Source organism: Euprymna scolopes, chromosome 19, assembly GCF_053919585.1.
Source record: "Euprymna scolopes isolate OS-2025 chromosome 19, ASM5391958v1, whole genome shotgun sequence".
Taxonomy (NCBI): domain Eukaryota; kingdom Metazoa; phylum Mollusca; class Cephalopoda; order Sepiida; family Sepiolidae; genus Euprymna; species Euprymna scolopes.
In genome coordinates this window covers 65,177,000-65,199,154 of record NC_136500.1, presented here as the reverse complement: position 1 = coordinate 65,199,154, position 22,155 = coordinate 65,177,000, and the positions used below count along the sequence as shown (strand labels likewise).

Genomic DNA, 22,155 nt, shown 5'->3' with positions numbered 1-22,155 from the left:
TAATATCAACTTCATCTTTGGTTTCAGCATGATTTTCGACTTTTGTTTCGGCCGTTTCGGCTATAGAAGTCTTTTCCATGAATTTCAACAGCGTGCCCTTATTCTTTTTTGCCTCCTCTTTTGTTTTTCACTTTTTATGGAATGCCGCACTATTCTCCTTCGTTCTCTTCATTATGATACCTTCTTTGAAAATTCACGCAAATATTCTGAAAAAAATTTAAAATTCTACTTTTAAAAATAGCACAGCATTTCTCTGCATAAGCACCTTCTTGTGTTGTTCCATACTAGTACCACAAAAGGTAGATATCCCCCTCATAAAATAATTTTTCTGAGATACCTAACCCTAAAAATATATACATATATATATATATATATATATATATATATATATATATATAGATCTGTCACTACTCCCCCCCACCCCTAAAACAAGAAGGTTACAGGGAAAGAGTCCTTCATTTTATTTTATTTTTTAAATGTTATATATGTTTTTGACCACTTTTCCCTTCTGTTGAGTATTTTATTTTCTATTTTTGAGCAGCTCAGTTTTCAAACATGCGCATGAAAGCAAATCTGAAAACGAACCTCCTCACTTGTACCTCACGAATACAAAGAGGGGGGGGGCATGCCTCACCTTTTTGAATTCTTATGACTCTTAAAAAGTTAACATTTAAGATGAAATAAAGAGCGTTTAAAACTATTTTAAAAAACAAATAAATGATTCAGGTAGATTTCAAAGTAACTTTTATAAGCAATGGGAACATTTATTTGTTGTATATATGATTTTTTTTTAACCACTTTTTCGAATCTCTCTGTATTGTAAAAATAATTAAAATAATAATTAAATACTTTTCAAAGTATTTAATTATTTAGAAAATGTTATAGAAAAATACAAGGAATGGGCACTCTTGACTAAAGTCGTATGCAAGATGATGGCCGTGAACAGATGTAAAATATGGAACGAAATGCAAATTTTAATGAAACAAAATTAGCAAGTCGACTATACAGTATATAGTCTAGCAAGAAAAAAAAATAACATCAAAAACTCGACTGCGGATAACAAAAACTAATAATAAGCGTGTTTTAATTTTTAAATACTTGTTTTTAACTTGTTACAAATATGCTAATAATGCAATGAATTAACAAAGAAATATCTTTGTTTCAACTTGACTGTAGTTTCACATAATATTTTAATAAACAAAATATACCGCAAAAATTGAATTTTATGGTCTTAATTACCAAAACAAAACAATGAAATGAAAAATAAAACAAAAACAATGAAATGAAATAACTAAAAAATAATGTAATCTTCCAGAATATCAAACAAAGCAATTTTAATGTCTTTTTTTTTTTAGTTAAGAATAAAAGTAGTGTTAGAAAATGTAAATAAATGTAACGTAATCCCCCATTAAGAAGCGTTAGATCTACGCTGAGGTAGCTTTGTATTCCCGGGTGATGCCAGATAACCCAAGGATTTAAGATAGAGAAGATAAATATACATATTTTATTTAATGTCAAAATAGATATTGTTTTAAAATCAGAGAAATGTATTTTTACGGCTAAAAGTTGACGACAGGAAATTTCACTTAGAACCTTGTCTGGCCTTACGTGAACCCAGAGTCGGATGTCAGAATTGACATCTGTCCTTGGAAATCATACCTAGATTTCAGTGTGAGAATTGTACCCACGCAAAACCCTGGGGCTTAGGATTTCGTGGAGCTTTCGTGGCGAAATCTTATTGGCTAGACATGACCCCTCCCCACCTCACCCATCCGTCGGTCGCTGTCTGTGAAGAGAGTTGAGACTTTGAAAAAACTTACAAAATCTGAATGAGAATTGTAAAAACATTTGTACATAATTTTATGAGAATTAAGCTTTTGTAGATCGACTAAAATCGTTGTCTTTCTTCCTGCCTGCCGCTTCGATATTCGCTTTCAGCATACCAGATTATGTAACAACCTCCGAGGAGCCTAGACGACCATGTGCCGAGATCCAGTGAAATAAGAGTCCTAGCCACCTCCTCTAACGAGGCGTTACATAAATAAATAAATTAAACAAAAAAAATTAAAAACTTATCTAATTAGGTAAAAAAAAGTAAGTTAGCTTGCCTTTGGTAACATTTGTTTATTTCTTGTTACAGCTATTTTGGGAAAAAACGACAAAAATGTTTCAGTTTTTTTCATTTCATTGTTTTGTTTTGGTTCTTATGCAGAGAAAGGACGATGAAATTCAATTTTTACGGTATCTTTTGTTTACTGAAATGTTATGTGCAACTTATAGTATAGTTGAAACAAAAAAAACTATCTTTGTCAATTCATTTTATTATTAACATATTCATAACAAGTACAGAGTAGTTAAAAATTCAGACACGCTTATTATTAGTTGGTGTTATCAGCTGTCGGGTTGTTATTTTTGTTTTTCTTGCTAAGCTGTACTCGCTAATTTCATTTCGCTAAAATTTGCGTTCGTTTCATTTTTTGAATGCCGGAAGATTCTTCCACATAAGATTCGTCCACAGATGAATTATCTATTTTTGCTAAGTCAGAAGATTGGTATTTTATTGAATAAATATCGATTCAAAATACATTTTATGATTGTTCTTGAAGGAGATATTGTCTTAAAAAGAGACTAGCCCCTCCCAAAAATTTAATTTTTTTTTTTACTTATTTACTGTTGTTTTAAAATAGACGTTTTACACTGTTTGCTTTCTACATAGCTGGATAATTTTTTTGTGTTTTTACTGGTTAAACTGAAGAGACACCTTTCCAATTTTGATCAGGGCTTCTCGAGTCGGTATGGATGTTATAAAGTATGGGTTGGCTGTAGAGTGTTATTTGAACTTTTAAAAACACTGTAAAAAATATATTTCATTATTTTTCAATAATCTATTTTATTATCAATGTTTTAAAAGTTCTTTGTGTTTGTTTTACAATCCAAAAAGATTCGTAAAAGTGCAAAAACAAAAATCCAACAAATATACAATAAATAAATGTTACCAAAGGCAAGATAAGTTACTATTACCTAGCTGTATAAGTTTTTAGTAGTGTTACTTAATGTAAAATGTTTATTGAGCTGGAAAAACAAGTAGTCTCAAGCGGTACAAAAACAACAAAAAATACATGTTTTGTTGTTCTCATGTACCGTTCGGAATTTGGTGTTTTTCGAACTGAATAAACATTTTACATTAAGTACAAACACTATAACTTATCCAGCTAGGTAAAAAAGTAACTTATAATGCTCTTGCTAATATGTATTTTTTATATATTTGTTTTTGAGACATTTTCGAATCTGTGTTGCTTGTAAATCACGTAAATTTCCTATTAAAACCTCAAAAATGGTTCTGCAAAAATGTGTAGAATTAAACATATTTATCGAGACTTCCAAGATGTGATCCCTCATGTCGGATATTTTCCTGTCTTCTCACGTAACACTCGACATGACTTCTTTCCTCTTAATGCTTCACTATTAATTGGACGTAAAATGATTTTTCATTTCGGAGACATTGTAGCATTTTAGAACACTACCCAAAAATTATTATTTTCCTGATGGAAATAAATTCTGTAAGCTTTGGGGGGGGGGTCTAAGCGATTACGCATAGTTTTATAACCTTGCCAATCAGACTTCAGATTAGTGAACATTTCTAGAATGTTAGAATAGTCCAGAAATGATGATTATTCATCATTTTAGGTTAAATTAATGTACGAAAGTTTAAATTTAAAAATAATTGTTTGTGCTTTTTTCCACAAGATTTACAAGGTGTCCATTTGCAATCATATAAAACAAAATGAAAGTCGAATAAAACAAAAGGAAAATATCATTTTTAGCCAAGGGTGTTAGTCTAAAATTCTCACAATATTAGTAAAATGTTTTTCTATTATATTTATCTGTATCTTGTTTTTTGTTTCGTTTTTTTTTTTTTTTCCATTAAAACAAATCAATCTACTACATATACTAAATATCTATGACATTGTCAGTAGTAATAACCGGGTAAACACATGAACATTCTTTGGTAGAGAGAACGTATAGAATAATTAAGAATACATTCACATCCGCTCTTAAGTTAAGAATTGTTTTCTATATAGTAACTATGTTATTTAGAAACTCATGTTTAAAATGGAGAGGTGACTTAGTTAACTATTCTGTTCTTATGCCATTTTATTTTGCATAACAATCGTTACTTATTTTCAATTGTTTATGAAATATTCAAATAGCATTTTGCCAACTAATGACAAATGCAAATTGGCTTTGTTTTAAAAGAGAAATTCATCTTTAGTTGTTTCATTATTTTTAATCAATTAAAAGGAACACATTTGAGAAAAATATTTAGAACCCACCCCCGTATATTTAATATATGTCCCTTCCACACACACACTAAGTGCAGTTTTTGTTTGCGAAAATATACTCAGACATGAGAAGATTTTAGAGTAATTTGAAAAAAAAAAAAAAAGACAAAAACAAATCACTAATTAAATATTTAAAAATTTAAAAAGAATCACAATCGGGAATCGTATCGGATCAGGAATTTAAGACAGAATCTGTAATTGAATCAAAATCGGGAAAAAATTTGGAATCGTTCCATCACTAGTATATACACATGTATACATATATACATGTACATGTATACACATATGCATACATATATGCACCTAAGGGATCGGACAAAAGGATACCAGACAAAACCCACCAGCTAATTAAAGCAAAAACAAATAAAATCCCGAATGAATCAAAAACATTAAAGATCACTTTTTATATTTTTATTTTAATTAAGTTTAGGAAAATTAGACACCGGTGAACTAATTTTGGCAAGCATCTATGAAATAAATGTCCATTGAAGATAGAGTTTAAGACCATTTGTAAAGACGATATAGTTTTACGTAGGATTCAAGTGCCTCTCACAGAAATATACATAATTTTTAAATATTTACTCTTGTTTGAAAGCAAGTAAGTAGATACAAGTTCTAAGGAGATTTTTCTCATATTATCTTTTACAATTATTATATTAATAAAAAAGTAAAAACTTAAAATTCTATGACCAGAATTAATTCATCATAATAAATTTCAGTTTAATCATAAATACGTCAGTGATTATGAAATTTTGTTAATAGTTTAAAAAAAAATCAGTTACTCTGTGATTGTTTGAAACTTGACAGTATTAAACTATCAAATAAAAAGCCACTTAAATAGTATTTGATGTGTAGTGCTTAATTCCCATTTATAATTATATTCCCTGAGTATCATAAAATCTATTTACAGTCGGTTTTTATTCCGTACTTGCTTAATATTTCTACAATTTCAAAATTACGTAATTTTCTGTTACTTATTTTCCATTGTATCATTTAATTATCAGTGATGTTTGAAAGTATTTTTCTTGACAAAAATGTTTTGTTAAATTTTTCAACATTTTTTGGAACATGTAAATCAACTGCTTTCTTTGAAAGGTTACCTAGAGAATTTATGCAACTTTTTTAAAATTTTGTTTTACAAAAAAATAAATTTACATCGTATTTTGATGTTATTATCATTTTAGTTTTAGTGATAATTTAAAAACAATAGATATTTATCATTAGTACCAATAATGAAAAATTAAATTAAAGATTTAAAATAATCAGTTTTGGAATCATAAATTAGGGACACATTTTTCCGATTCCGATACCTCCTAAGTTCCGATTTTTTTACAATCTTTTCGGCATAAAATTTCGAATTTTTTGTAAACTTTTATTTTTTCTATCTTCTATTTTTAACCTCTCAAAATGCCGCCCGACATGTGCCGCTCGTAAAATAGGGACACATTTTTCTGATTCTGATACCCCCAAAAGTTCCATTTTTTTTTTTTACAACCTTTTTGGTATAATATTTCAAATTTTTGTTAGCTTTTATTTTTATTTATTTTTTTCTATTTTCTATTTTAATTCTCACAAAATGCCGCCTCCTAGTATGTGCCACTCGTAAAATATTTTATTCTGATGCCGCCACAAGTTCCGATTTTTTACAACCTTTTCGGTAAAAAAATTCCGATTTTTTTCTTAGCTTTTATTTATTTTTTCTATTTTCTATTTTATCCCTCTCAAAATGTTGCACTTGATGTGTGCCGTTCATAAAATAGGGACACATTTTTCTGATGCCGATATCTCTAAAAGTCCCGATGTTATACAACCTTTTCAGTATGAAATTTCAGACTTTTTGTTAGCTTTCATTTATTTTTATTTATTTTTTACCCTCTTAAAATGCCGTCCCCTTGCACGTGTTGCCCGGGGCAGATCGGACCCACCACCACTCGCCTTCCTCTTGCTACGCCACTGGCCACATATTCAATTGTTTAACATTCATCATAAAAATCAAAGTAATAACTCCATTACTTATTTTTTTTTCTATCTCATATCTTATTGTAATCGTTAATTAACATAACAAACAAACAATACCCACAGTTTAAGTAGATTACTTGAAAATAGATGATATCATAAAGTATGAATAGTAAATCCAACAGGTCAGATCCAACATTATATAGATAAACTAAATGCCCCTTTGGATCTTGACAATCCAACAGGTCAGTACTTCAACAGTCATGATAAAAATCAAAATAATGACGGCATTATTTGTTTGTTTATTTTTTGTTTGTTTGTTTTTGATTTAATATATTTTACTCTAATCTTTAATTAAGCGATAATCCCATCAAAATGAAACCTTGTAATTGACTTTGTCTTTCTTTTATAATTCCCCGGACTTTACATTATAGAATTGAATGCACGTTTGATCTTTGTGTAAAACTGATTTCTGATTTTGATTTGTTTGCCCGTCATAACATTGTCTTTTATCTTTCTTTGATTTATTTATGAACAAAAACTCAAATATATATATGAAAGAAGGAGTGGGATATCCGGCATTATAGTATAGATAGTAGCTAGAAATTCTTTTTATTTACAACATATGATGCTTCATACCTTCTGCAGTTATGTAAATTCCAGCAGATAAAAACTGTTTTTACATTAGAGATGACATTAAAAATTAATAAGGGAGATCATTGAAGGTTAAGAAGTAAAAAAAGAAAAGGAAAAAGAAAATAGGAGAAAAAATGAGGAGTGGAAGGAGAAAAATTGATTTTTGATGACCTCACCAGGTTTAGAGGTCAAAATGAATTTAATTTAAATTATTAAAATATGTTTAGATTGGCAAATGTAGTTGTGACTGATTGTTCATTTAAGGTCCATGTGGATTATCTCAAAGATAATCATAAATTGCTCTTTTAGAGGTCAAGAGAACAACCATATATCTATCTATCTATCTATCTATCTATCTATCTAAAAGTGAATGTGTGTGTGTGTGTGTGTGTGTGTGTGTGTGTGTGTGTGTGTGTGTGTGTGTGTGTGTGTGTGTACATTTCCCTATGCAATAACTGTGTCAATTTTCAGTCTACAGACTTTAAATTTGATATACAGGGTACTGAGATTTGGGAAAATCTTTGTAATCGGTTTTCGGCCAGAAGTTTGCCTGTTAAGGAGTCAAAGTTCAACGATTTGACCTTTAAGAACTATACCAAACTCCTCCAGCAATTTTGGGTGTAAACACTTGAAATTTTAGATATAGGTTCCTTGGACATGGATCTAACTTAATAACTTTAATTGAACCGCAAGCAATAAATGTTAAGGGGTCATAATAGGGATCAAAGTTTTTAAAAATTTGACCTTTGCAGTCTCTACCAAATTACTAAAGACAATTTCTGGTCTAAACATTTGAAATTTTACATAAGGGGTATTCAGAGATAGGGCAAGCTTTTTAATCAGTGTGGGTTGAAAATTTTTAGTTACCAATATATAAAGGTATGTATGTATGTATGTATGTTTTCATGTCTGCCTAAAACTTTCGACAGAGGCAACAGATTTTCACAAGATCAGTATCGTTTTTAAGCTCGACCCTTCAGACGACACATACCAAAAAATTGGCTAAAAGCATTAATTTCTTCACCCTTAACTGGGCACTTTTCAACTGGGAGGGGTTGCTTATTTTCGAAAATCATCTCTAGCCTTAATTTAAACCTACATCACTTCCGATTTACCGGTGGTCGTAACAGCAAAAACGTTACATTTTTTTCCTGGTCTTTTCCTCCTTCGCGGTACAGGTTCGAGCCTGCCTGCTTACTACCACTTTTTTTTTTTTTTTTGCTCAAAACACACCTCCAAACACCCGGGCAACGCCGGGCACCCATGCTAGGATATATATAAAAGTGAAATTGTCTGTCTTTGTGTTTACATTTCCCTACCTAACTACTCTGTCAATTTTCAATCTACAGACTCGAAATTTGACATAAGGGGTATTAAGATTTGGAAAAATCTTTTTAATCGGGTTTAGGCCAAACATTTGGCTGTTAAGGGGTAAAAGTTCAGCGATTTGACCTTTGAAAACTCTACCAAACTCCTCTGCCAATTTTGGGTCTAAACATTTGAAATTTTGAATGTAGGTTTCTTAGACATGGGTCAAACTGTTGATTTACACTCAAAACGATAAATGTTAAGGGGGGTCAAAATTGGGGTCAATGTTTAAAAACATTGGACCTCTGTGGTCTCTACCAACTTTTCTTTATGGTAGTTAAGCAAGCCTATTATATAAAAATGCATTACCGTATATATGCACACTTTTTAATATATACATATGCACATAAAGTCATTAACAGTTCATTTGTTTGTGAGGACAACCTGATATGAGGATATTTTCCTCTGCAAATAAACCCTCACCATGCCCCAAATAAGATTTCTAAGTATGACTACCCCCAAACTAGCTTATACAAGGAATGCTGAACCTTCTCCATGTGATGTTGACTCTCGGAAAAACACAAAGCTGGATACTCCACTGGATGAGATGGATTCTTGTTCTGAAATCTGCTTAAGATCAAGTGATCATTAAAAAATATATACTCTAACATAGTGAACTGGTCAATTAGAGAGAGGAAAATTATTTTCTTAACTTTTATACACGCTCAAGATTTACAAGGTAAAAGAGAAGTTTAATAGAATATTTGAATATTTATGCATCTCCTATAGAAATCAAGTATTAGGCTCAGGAACGGGACCTTTGATTTCTGAGAGTTTTGAACAAAAGTGAAACAGTTCATATGCTTAGAGATTCTGTATCCTTTTTTGATTTTCACTGATACTAGCCTGGGTGCCCGGCGTTGCCCGGGTGTTTAGAGGTGTGTGTTCAGCAAAAAAAAAAAAAAAATGTTGTAGTAGGCAGGCAGGCCTGAACCCGTACCATGAAGGAGGAAAAGAACACGAAAAAAACATGACGTCTTTTCCATTGCATCCATCGCCAAACCATGGCAAAGGTGTAAATTAAGACTTGTCAATCGAAACAAGGGGATGACTTTGGAAAATATTGTTGAAAAAAAGCGACCCCTTATTGTAGAAAAGTGCCCAGTTGAGGGCGAAGGAATTAATGTTTTTAGCTAATTTTTCGATATTTGTCGTCCGAAGGGTCAAGCTTCAAAACGATACCGATCTCGTGAAAATCCGTTGCCTCTGTTGAAAGTTTTAAGCATATATATAAACATACATACATACATACATACATACATACATACATACATTTAAACAGACAGGTGAGGTTTATATTATAGATAACAGTAAACTGGTCAATTAGAGAGAGGAAAATTAACTTCTTTATAAGCTCAAGGTTTACAAGGTAAAGGAGAAGTTTAATAGAATATTTGATTATCTATGCATCTCATATAGAAACCAAGTGTTAGGCTCAGGAATAGGACCCTTGATTTCTGAGAGCTTTGAACAAAAGTGAAACAGTTCATATGCTTTAGAGATTCTGTATCTTATTTTGATTTTCACTGATATGGTTAACTGCATTTTGATACTAGACCCAAACCTTTGTCCTAAGATGGGAGAACCAACAACTGCTGAAGTATGAACTGGGATGAAGTCTGCACACTTGCTAACAGAGCACTTCTTCATACATAAGTTCTGTAGTTGCTTGAATTCACAAACATTCATTCTATGTGTTTACCTTCTATTGCTTTGTGTATTATTCTTTATTATTTATATATAAGTTCAGTTTGTAGGAGTTGATGTTTACACTTCAGAGTCCAAAATCCAAATGAATAAACTCATTTGTACAGATATCGTCTGCGCATAAACTCTTCTGAATAAAAAACAAATTATTATATTTTGGATCAATCAGAAAACTCTCTGAATTTATTTAAAATGGTCTTTCTAGGAGCCACTTCGATCCCTTAAGAAGCCAGATTTTATTTCCATAAATAGTCGAGACCAAAAGATTTAGACAGTGGAAATATACATCTCCATTTAATTCCCACAATCGTTAACTCACACAATCATATACTGCCACTTGTATTCTCACATCTGATTATAAACACGCAAATCTAAAATAAATATACCCTAAAACTGGTAAACACTCAACATGATTTCAGCACAAAAGCTTTTGATTTTAATAACAACTAAAAAGGGAATTCATTCATGCGACACTAAAAAGCAAAACAAACAAAAATACAGCCTTCTTATTCAACGAAAATCAACAAAAACAATAACCAAAAGAAATCTCACATCACTAAAAAAAACACAAAAAGTGCACAACTTTATCATTCATCTGAAATCCACAAATAAGAGAAAAACTTTAATCAAAAAGGCCAATTCCAACAAACAGTGCAATTTTCTGATACTTTTCAAAGAAAACCAGCAAACAAGAAACAAATCCCTTACTATAAGGACTGAAAGCAGAATGAACCAAAATATTCCAGTATGACTAATGTCCGAACATAATTCTGGTTCATTTGTTTTCAAATTAGATTCTAACCTAGACATTCAGATAGATATTTTTTTGTAAGTAATCTTTGTCTTTTCATTGTGATGTTATAAACGATTTGCTGAGTGCCGTTCAACTCTGTTTGAAAGATGTCATCCTTTTGTGATGTCATCTGCTCTGTATGCGGATTAGCAGGATAATAATCAAGTAAGACCCACAGAGTTTTAGTAGTATTGTAGATTACTTGAAAATTAATGATGTTATGAGCAATGAATGATAACTTTTCGCATACTCATGCAGAGAACGATCCTTTTCCTGTGAAATTGCACTGGTATATCCTGGCAAATCTGGTCAAATGATGAAAAATGTCTAGCACCTATCAAAATTTAAAACGCAAGAAAAAAAAAGAAAACATCTACCGTATGTTAATTTCAACAAATAAAAATGGAAGTACATTTTTTTAACTGGGCGATGATGATGGTTTCAGACCTAGGGATGATGCACACTATTTTTCAACGTCAAAGGTTAAGGTCAAGACTTTGCTGTACGCTCGGGTATTTTGCACAGGTACCTTTGCTAGTTAAGTGATAATCCTATCAAAATAAAAGCTTATAATTAACTTTGCCTTTCTTTTATAATTTCCTGGACTTTACGATATCGAATTGAATACCCATTTGTTTGTTGCATTGAACTGATTTCAGCTTTCAATTTGTTTGCCCTTCAAAAAAATGTCATTTTATATTTTATTTATATAAACTCAAAAAATAAATGGAAAAAAGGAAAATATATTACATACCCTCAGAATTTTGCCATTACCTATGCTGAAGTAATATTTATTTTATCCATTAATAAACAATGCTTAAAAGCAGTTTCAGAAAATATGCAGAAAATGTTGATGTCATCAATTCTATGGCAAGCATTGGAAATCTCTATTGCTTACTTGATAAATAAGAATACATTTTCATTAATTTATGAGACTCCAATTACAATTAGCACTGAAATAAGAGAAAAAAAATATTTTGTTGTGTTTATATGTACATGTAAACACATATAAATTAATTTTAAATATATATTAATTAAAAAAAAAGAATACTTAATATTTTTTTATGCAATTCTCTACCTGTATAAGAGCCAGGTACGTCCAAGGATGGAGTATTGCTCTCACATCTGGGCAGGAGTTGCTTGGAAGTTATTATCCTGCTTTGACAGAGGTCAGAATAGATTGTAGCCTAGTGGGGAATGCCCTTTTCTCTTCCCTGCAAACCTCTTTCTCACAGAAGAGACATTGTGAACCTATCTCTGTTTTATCGTTATTTTCATGGCAAGTGCTCGTTTGAGGTCTAATCTATGGTCCCCCTTGCCAAACATTCATGAGAAACATTTGTTTGGCTGTAAACACTATCAATAATTTTCCCCATTCTTTATCTGTGCCTAAACCTAAACATAGATTCCATGAACAAAGCTTCTTTCTTAGAACTGCATACCTGTGGAACTCTCTTCTGTTTACCTGCTTTCCTGCTGACTACAATATGGCTGCCTTCTTCTTCTTCTTCTTCTTCTTCCTCCTCATCATCATCATCATCATCATTATTATTATTATTATGATTATTATTATTATTCCCGAGACTTCAAAGGGATAAAAGACCAAACACAGACAGAGGGGGGGGGGGGCTGTGCTTTTGTTCTAAACAGAAAACCGGTGATAGAAAAGAAAAGTTCCTTTCAAAAGAGAGTTCCAGGCTGTACAGCAGAATGACCCAGCAGCTTTCAGAAACTAATATACTTTAACTAGCTCAAAAGAAACATATACATATTGAATTGTAGAGAAAAGAGAGTAGATGACTACTCTCTGTCTCTCACTTTCTCTCTTGCTCTTTTCTCATCATTATCTTCACTTACTCCTACCTCTTTCACTCCCCCCCCCCATTTATCATTCTCACTCCTTCTCTCATTCTCTCTCACTTTACTTATTGTTTTTAAAAGACTATGCTCCAAGCATTGATTTCTTCTTGCTATAAATTTCTTTCGGATTTAAAAGATAAAAAGCTATCACAAAATTACCAAAATGTTAATATTTACCAATTTATATGAATATGAAGTCCTACACGCACTTGACGAGGTCAGTCACATAGCTAAAATGGTTTGAATGAGAATCAACACTTCTAAGATGGTAATCCCCCCCCCCCACTTGTCCGAATGGCTATAAACCTCGATTGTGAAGCTGTAGAAGAGGTCGAAAGCTTCAAATACTTTGGCACCAATTTTACAGCCACTGATCAAGTGAAAGATGCAATCATCACCTATACCACCCTCGCTAGAGCAGCCTTCGTCCATCTTCAAAAATGACTAGTCTTGCCAGGAGATAAAATGTTCCACGAACTTGCGGATCTACATGGCCATGGTCAGAACAATTTTTCTCTGTGGATGTGAGGCCTGGCCACTCCGCAGAGAGGATTTTCATAAACTTAAAGTCTTTGATCATCATTGCCTCCGACATATCCTGCGTGTTCACCTCTTCAAACAGATCCCTAACTCGACCATATGCAGTAGATGTAATATCCTTAGCCTGGAGGAAACTCTGCTGAAAAGGAGACTCTGATGGTTCGACCATATGCTGCGCTGGCCAGGGGATGAATTTGTGGGCTCTCTTTAACATGCTAGAAAGTTACTTATACCTGTATCTCTACAAGGCTACCATTTGCCCATGTATGGAATATTGTTGTCACAGGTGGTGCCCAATCGACCCACTGGTTGGAAGAAGTGCTAAGGTGGCAAACTTAAGACTTGGCTCACAATGATCAAAGCAGATATGGAGATCATGTCCAGTTTTGTTTTTGGTATCTGTCGCTGGAGCCGTGATTGCTGGATCATGCTACTGACTCTGCTGTCGATTGACGAGGGTGGATGGCTTTGATGCGAGATGCAGTAAACACTATTGGAGCTAGGTCAACCCATTTCGGATGAAGGCTGCTTAAAGTACAAGTAGTAATAAATATTAATAATGTTTATCTGTATATTAATACCGTAGTAGCTTTAATGTATGTACATAATATAGTTATGGTTTCCAGATTATAAATTATTCAATCGGGAGATCCTATTTCTTAAAAAGGTGGATAGAAGGTGATAACACACTACGAACATTTTTTTTTTTTTTTTACACAGTGATCACCACTTATCAAGGCCCGGAAGCCACTCAGGGATAAGGGTTATTGCAAGTACATTACGTTAGTGTGGAGATTTGATGAAGTATTTAATTAAGGGGGCGGTTCATTAGGAATTTGTTAACATTGGACTTGAAGACATCCAAGTTGTAGTCCGGAGGGAAGCAGGCAGACGGAACAGAGTTCCACAGGCGTGCAGTTCTAAGAAAGAAGCTTTGTTCATGGAATCCGCGTTTTGATTTAGGCACAGATATAGAGTGGGGGAAATTTTTGACAGTGGATTCAGCTAGACGGGTGTTTTTCGTGAAAGATTGGCGAGGGGGGACCAGAGATTGGAGTTCAGACGAGCACCTGCCATGAAAATAACGATAAAACAAGGATAGGCTCGCAACGTCTCTTCTGAGGTAGAGAGGTTGCAGGGTAGAGAAAAGGACATCCCCCACTAAGCCACGAAGTCTATTTTGTACTCTGTCAAGGCTCTTTTTGGCCGCTCCTGCCCAGATATGGCAACAGTATTCCATCCTTGAACATTAAATTAGTACATAGATATGCTAATTTAATGATGTCACTTTGGACCGTACATGAAACTAAAATATATCTTCTTGGTCTTCTAACTCGGATCCAACGGTAGTATCTGTTCTGTCTAAAGATGCTATAATATCATGGAGTTTCTATTCGCGCCGGGTGTTCATACAATGGAAATATGTCACAGACTCCTATAAGAATATTAGAGATAAACCATAATATATTTGGACACTACATTAACCAGATTATTTTTACAGTTTTAACAAAAGGGCTACAATAATATCACGGGGTTTACATTCACACTAAACGTCCACAGAATGCCGAGCAGCAAAATATTACATATAAAAGCTACCGCTGTGGAATTTTCACAGGTCCTACTAGTTTATATAAATAAATGCAAAAGTTTTTTCTCGTGTTTACAAGAATATTATGAATGAAATTTTAAATTTTGATTTAAAGTAGCAGACTTTGCAAAGCAATAGCGAGATGGCAAAACTAGCTAATAACATATAAATGAGATAAGAACATTTTAAAAGCTGAAATGATAACAAGTAAAATGAATATTCATTCCTTATCTTTTCTTATAAAATTTGAATTATACACGATTTGTTTCAAATGTGCACCTTAATGGTGACAATATACTTAGAACCATTGAACAAAGTTGTCTATTACCCTGATATATTCTTTCGTAGTTATGCAACGGATTGTCTGAAGGATGGCTAGTTTGAGTTCAGCAATTGTTTATTTTGTTCTGCTACACATAGTCTTTCATGGTCTGAATGTGATGACCATCTGGAACTTGGCGTCTACAGATTAGTCGCCCTGTAAAACGATGATCTAACTTCTCCATAGTGATGTTAGCTGTGTGGAGAGTTGCTCTGTTTTGTTAAAACCATTGCTCCTTTCACAATGTGGTACAAGGGGCACCAATAACCTTCTAGAATTTAAGAACCACAATGTAACATTTTTTATTGACTGTCATTGTCTCTGCAGCATCATCTATATATAAATCTCACCTGTCTGTTGAAATCTATGTATGTTTGTATGTTTGCCTAAAACTTTCGACAGAGGCGACAGATTTTCACGAGATTGGTATCACTTTGAACTCGACCCTTTGGGCGAGAAAAATTAAAAAATTGGCTAAAAACTTTAAATCCTTCACCCTCAACTAGGCACTTTTCTACAGGGAGGAGTCACTTTTTTCAACAATGTTTTCAAGAATCATCCCCTCTTTTCGATTAACTAGCCTTAATTTAAACCTTTACCACTTCCGATTTGGCGATGGACACAATGGCAAAGACGTCACTTTTTTTTCATGTTCTTTTTTTTTTTTTTTTTTTTTTTTTTTTTTTTTTTTTTTACACAGTGATCACCACTTATCAAGGCCCGGAAGCCACTCAGGGATAAGGGTTATTCTTTTCCTCCTTCGCAGTATGGGTTTGAACCTGCCTACCTACCACCACTTTTGTTTTTTTTTCTGCTCAGCATACACCTCCAATCACCTGGGCAACACTGGGCACCCAGGCTAGTTCTTAAATAAATGATAATGGTCCAATTATTCCATGTTTAAGATGGCGACCTATTTGGTGAACTGCACAGAGAAAAGTGGTTTTTGAAAGGCCTCATCTGGCGCTTTAGATCCCAGAAACACAATTTTTACTATTAATTGGCACAGTAAAAGAATGTGGGCTTCATCACTGTTCTGGAGAAAATTTTCAATTGATCATGCCATCTTCTTGGCTGCTTTTGGCATATTTTATCCACTATGAGTCCTTAAAAGTACAGAATAATATCAATCATTATATATTATTTGTTTTTATTTTTATTATTTGAATCCTTTGAGATGAGGCTTCATAATTTCTGTATTCATTTTTTTGCGGACTTTTAGACATTTATCCTCATAGTTGTTATCGTTCCATCATGTTTCGACCAACTCGTCTTCTGACCTTCATCAGGTGATTAACCACGACAGGATAATTACTGCCTTCCATAGTTGTTGTTGTCTCACAACATTTTGGGCACCTAATCCTCTGGCCTGCTTGGGTAGGATTGAAACCAGTATCTTCAGACAATGCTCACCTGGAACCGTAGAGACTCAACACTCTTTGCTGTTCCTATTGTGGAAAACAGAACTGTGAAATACTGTTTGCAAATTGTACTGCACATAAAATATTTAGTGAAAATATTGATGGAATGCAGGCAGGCATTTTATTCTCAGTTGATAATGTAAATCCTATGGGAGCATTATTCTGCCCGAAGTAACTCATCTGGATCCAAAGTTTAATTTATTTTGCAACATATCAACACTTTTCAGGTGATTTAATTCAGTAATTTTGGAAAAAAATTTTATGTTTCAAATTCTTTATATTTTCAAATATTTATTCACAATGTTTGGTTTGTGTTTGGTTTTATCAACCCTTTTTGGGTTTAATGATGCCGAATTCAGTAATTTTGGAAAAGGATTTTATGCTTCATTTCTTTATATCTCAAATATTTATGCATGATGTTTGGTTTGGTTGTTTTGTAGAGAAAAATTGTTCTTTTTGTTTTTGAACATTACTGAGTTTTGGAAAGAAAGAAAAACAAAAACAACATAATAAAAACAAGTAAAAGAATCGTTTTCGGCATTGGAAAATAGGCAAACATTCTTCCAATACTGATACCCCCAAAAGTTCTGATTTTTTTTTATTCCTTATTCCAATTCTGATTAATCGTCCCAACGCTAGAAGCCAGTATCTTCAGACAATCTGATCTTGTAGCAGCAGTGGATCCAAACTTAATTTAATAAAATAATAATGAAGTGGCTTCATTATATTCGTCATGTATGAACAGGTTCCAGCTCCCTTGTGAATGACCAAAACAACCATGTAAACTCTGCCGAAGAGAATGGGAGACAAATAAGATTATTCAACATTGCAGGTGACATTTTAATTCTCCCTCTTTTTCTTTGTTTCCTTTTTCTTTCTGCAGCGTATCCAAGTTGTTGGTATATGTTCCTTTAATGAAATAATCTCAGGAGGAGGAGAAGATGGAGAATATAGTATCAGCCAGATCGCTAGTGGTTCAGAAAATTCAGGCATTGAGACTGGTGACATAGTTGAAATGGTCACAATCGAATCAGGTAAGAAAAAAATTAATGTTTTAAACTTTTAATTTTAAAAAAGAATCGTATAAGTATTTTTTAAATATTTTTATATTAATGTTACATATTAGAGACCCCATGCCAATAAGTAGTGATGAAGTTAATTTTGTGAATTTTGACAGGGGTCACTCTTAGTGCATATCAGGATAACCTAGCTGCAAACAGAATTATTCCCAGAAGCAGGTCGCATGAAATGAAGCAGGGGGCAATAGGTTAAAATGTAAACAGAACATAGTCAAACTATATGGCAATATGACAAATGAGTCACATTTTCAAACGAGAGAGAAACATAGATTTTTGTTCAATCTCTCTGTTGGAAACATGCAAGTGGAACATACTAATAATTTAGAAATAATCCAAGCTGAATGATACTGATGTCTGTCCATCTGCGTGTCACTTATTTAGAAAGTAAGTTAAAGCAGTAAAGAACTAGTTGTTAGTCTCTCTCTCTCCATAAGTCAATTCTCTTCCAATAAAATCTTCAAGAAACTTGGCAAACGACTTCCTTGTATCTTTCCTGCATGATAAGTTATATTCATTATAGTTAAATAGACATTGTCATCTATGACACGGTCACTCATGAAATGATGAGTCTGTCTCTGCTCTATCAACACTTTTATGTTAGGTCTTCAAATGCTCCCTTCCTGTAAAATATTCACAACAAATACTCATGTACCTAAAACAACCGCCAACAACTTTCCTTACTCCCTATAAAAATTAGATGAAAATTCCAGGAGAAGAGTTTCTTTCCTAAAACTGTCCGTCTGTAGTACACATAATACTGTTTGTCTTCAAGTCTAATGTGAATAAATTCCTATTGAGTCACCCATTTAGATAATCTAGTCCTATACAAGTTTCACTGTGACTGATCTTGTCTCACCACACACGTAACACTTAACCCTTATCCTTGAGTAGCCTGTAGGGCTTGATAAGTGATGACCCCCACCTCCAAGTAATTAAAAAGCATGCAAATCAGATGCACCCAATAATGTAGATATAATCTAAGTTGAATGTTACCTGAATGGCTGTGAGTATGCGCGTTATTCATCTAGTTAGATAGAAAGTAAGTTTAAGAAGTAAAGCATTTGTCTCTCTCTCTCCTAAATTCATTCTCTACAATAAAACCTTGATGAACTCAACAGACATCTTCCTTGTGTATTTTATGCACGGCACATTTTGTTCATCTTAGTTAAATACTGTGGCTACTTATGAAACAATGACTAGAAAAAGCAACTATATAAATGAGATTCCATATAAACCCCTCAGTAAAAATAAAAAAGAAGCCTTTTACTTGGTTTATTGATTGTTAATAGGATGAAAATGTTACATTAATGGCAGGATCAAAATTAAGTAAGATCCACCATATGCATTTGAAAGTCAAACACATGACTGATGAGGGGAGAACTTCTTAAAATATATAGCATCATGGATATGCCACCTGACCACTTGACACAAAAAAGAACATATTACATGTAGAATGATAAATAAGTAAATATATATACATATATATATATATATATATATGATTGTACATATACACACATGTATTGATTCAATAAATTGAAACTGCATGACCGGTTCCACCATTATACATTAACTTGTTTCAGTGTGAGTTTATCCATTACATCTCTGCATTGTTCTGCCTTCTATAAACCCAAATTTATTTTATATAAAATTATTTTGGTTGGTTTATTGCTGATTTCATGATTGCTTACATAGAAAATTTCAATTTCTAAATGGTTATAGTGCAGAACTGAGATTCAATCTTCAGTCAAGTCATGCCAATGACTAAAAATAAAATGATCCTTGATGCCACCTTCCCAAGCACTCAGCATCATAAGGTTAGGATCAGGAATAAATGGAGCAATCCAAGGAGTGATGCTCTCCCCTACATCTCAGTTCCGTAACCAACAGAATCGGAGCATTTAGATTATCCTCAACTATGGTCGATTCATTTATTTTAGTGTATGTTTTATATCTCATTAAAATTAATGGTAAATAAATTTTTAGGAACAACTTTATAATAGAAAAGGTAAATATACATAATTTAGAGGTGAGCTGCAAGGATCTGTAGCATAATGGATAACGTATAATTCAGTGGTAAGTTAAACTCCTCTAGTAGTTGAAGATTCAATCCTTAGTGATAGTGACTCAAAATACAACTGGGAATTACTTAGAACTTCTATCCAGTCATGGCTGATGGAATGAGAGCATGCTCCCACCAGGAATTAAATAAAGGATTTTAAATTCTGAGAAAATTCCTGAGTTTGTAGAAAGATTCACGAGTTTGACAAGATATAACTAAAGAAGGTTAGAGATTACATTGACCAAAATGCTGTGAGAATAACACTAAAGGCGAGAATAGTAGTCCAAATAATTCAAATTATACAAGCATAAAAGTACTTAGCAGACACACAAACAAACGTTCAACACAAACATGCATTTCTCATATTCATATTTTGTTATGGAAATTGTATTTTTTGAGATGTTATGCATTTTCTAGAAGATTCTACTTCATCTCAAATCAAATTTTCAATTGCATAACTTGATAGGAAAAAGTACATTAAATATCTTTTAAATGATATTGAAAATATCAAATGATATGGAAGATATCAAATGATATCGGAAATTTAAAATTATATGGAAGATTGAAAGATATAACATGAACATATTTTCTTTTTTTGTATCTTCGTTATTAGGATTTTATGTTTGTATCATTTACCTTTAGCTAAACCATTTTTTTTATACAAGCTAATTTCGTACAATTTTTTATTCTGATTATTTTATTCAAACTATTTATATAACTTTTTATATTCAAACTATTTTTATAACATTTTTTATTCAAACTATTTTCATACCATTTTTTTTATTCAAACTATTTTTATATAATTTTTTATTCAAGTTAGTTGCATGCAATTTTTTATTCAGGTAAACTTTATACCCTTTTTCTACTATTCTATGTTCAAGCTATTTTCATACCAATTTTTATTTATATTATTTTTTTTATTTAAGCGAGTTTTAATACCATTTTCTAAGTTTAATTCTATTCTATTTTTATTAAAGGTATTTTCATATCATTTTTTACTCAAATTATTTTCTACCATCTTTGACTTTTGACCATCTTTGACTTTTGACCATCTTTGACTTTTGACCATCTTTGACTTTTGACCATCTTTGATCCACTATTCTTTTACCCTATTTTCATATCATTTTGCATTTAAGCTATTTCATACAATTTTTGCCAAATTAATTTTTAACATTTATTTTACTAAAACTATTTTCATATTATTTGTTCCAGCTATTTTCTACCATTTTTTTTAATCAACCTATGTTCATACCATTTATTCATTGAACAATTATTTTTATTTATCATCAGTCTATTTGCTATTTACTATTTTGTGCATAGTTATTTGGTTAAGGAATACAAAATAATTCACAGTTGATTTAGATTGTTGGACTGACTTCCTCATCTTGGTTGTTATAGTCACAACATTTCGGCCGTTTTGCCCTCCGGCCTTCATCAGGTGTTTTGTATCGAACTGGGGAACCGTTTGTTAGGAGTCTCGAACCCAACCCTTTATTATTATTACGGGGGTATCATGTTCGGACTCCAGCTAGGCTCTGGGACATAGTTGCTGATCTCTGTTTTGAATGTTACTTTTCACTGCCTTCGTTCAGGATTGAACTCAGCACCTTTGGGTAACTGTAAACTTTGATACAACGTCTAGGACCACTCGGCCATGATAATTCATTGTTTATTAAACACTCAAATCTCCATCCATACTTCTGTTATTGATGTATGAAAAATTATGTCAATGTTTGAAAGTAATTAAAACACACAATATCAGATTTATTTAATTGTTAATATCATCACCATTTTTTAATCAAATCGATTGATTGAGATCCACCATGATGCCTGGTGCTACCAGATCAGGCTGCCCTGTGGCTTCCTGAGACGAAATGCACCTACATTGACGTTTTTTTGTTTTCTGATCTTTTTTGTAAAACTTAATTATGTTCTGCAAAACCAAAAATAAAAACAACAGCCTATCTCCCCCCCCCCTTTTTATTTTATTTTTTCTTACCTTACTCCCGATCCTGGATATGACCTTAAACTACATCCGATGGTGAGGTCCGGCTTACGGGCTTGGGGAGTGTGGAGCCACCTCTTAATTGCCATTGCTCCCAGGTCCACCCTGACCCGGAGTGGTAGTACCTGTTAGGGTCCCAACTATGGGTTAAATAGAAACAGATTTTAAAAAGGAAAAGAAACAACAAAAAAGAAAGAAAAAGAAAACAAATATATTCTATTTAATTATTTATTTATTTATTTTTTGCCCTGTCGGTAGGGCATGAGAACAAACCAACTGCCCCCCTGCTGAGGGTAAAAATCCCTCAATGGGGCAACCAGTTAGCCGTGGGTTGCTACCTGTAATGTCTTAGGACATGATCCTGGTGATTGAGCAAACCTAAACCAGGATACATAGAAGTTTAGGCACCGCAACACATTACTTTGGCCCTTACTTCGATTAGACGAGCGACCGGAGAGGCCCGATCCGACCAATC

At 32.9% G+C, this 22,155-nt stretch overlaps 1 protein-coding gene across 2 annotated transcripts in view; it reads left to right on the top strand.

Annotated features, from left to right (window-relative positions):
* Positions 1-22,155, top strand: part of LOC145240166 (meiosis 1 arrest protein-like) — a 644,978-nt gene that overhangs the window by 264,568 nt on the left and 358,255 nt on the right. For both annotated transcript variants that reach the window (XM_080103755.1, XM_080103756.1), the window contains exon 6: positions 17,418-17,568. In XM_080103755.1, the coding sequence (XP_079959881.1) occupies positions 17,418-17,568 (151 nt within the window). The remainder of the gene's footprint in view (positions 1-17,417; positions 17,569-22,155) is intronic.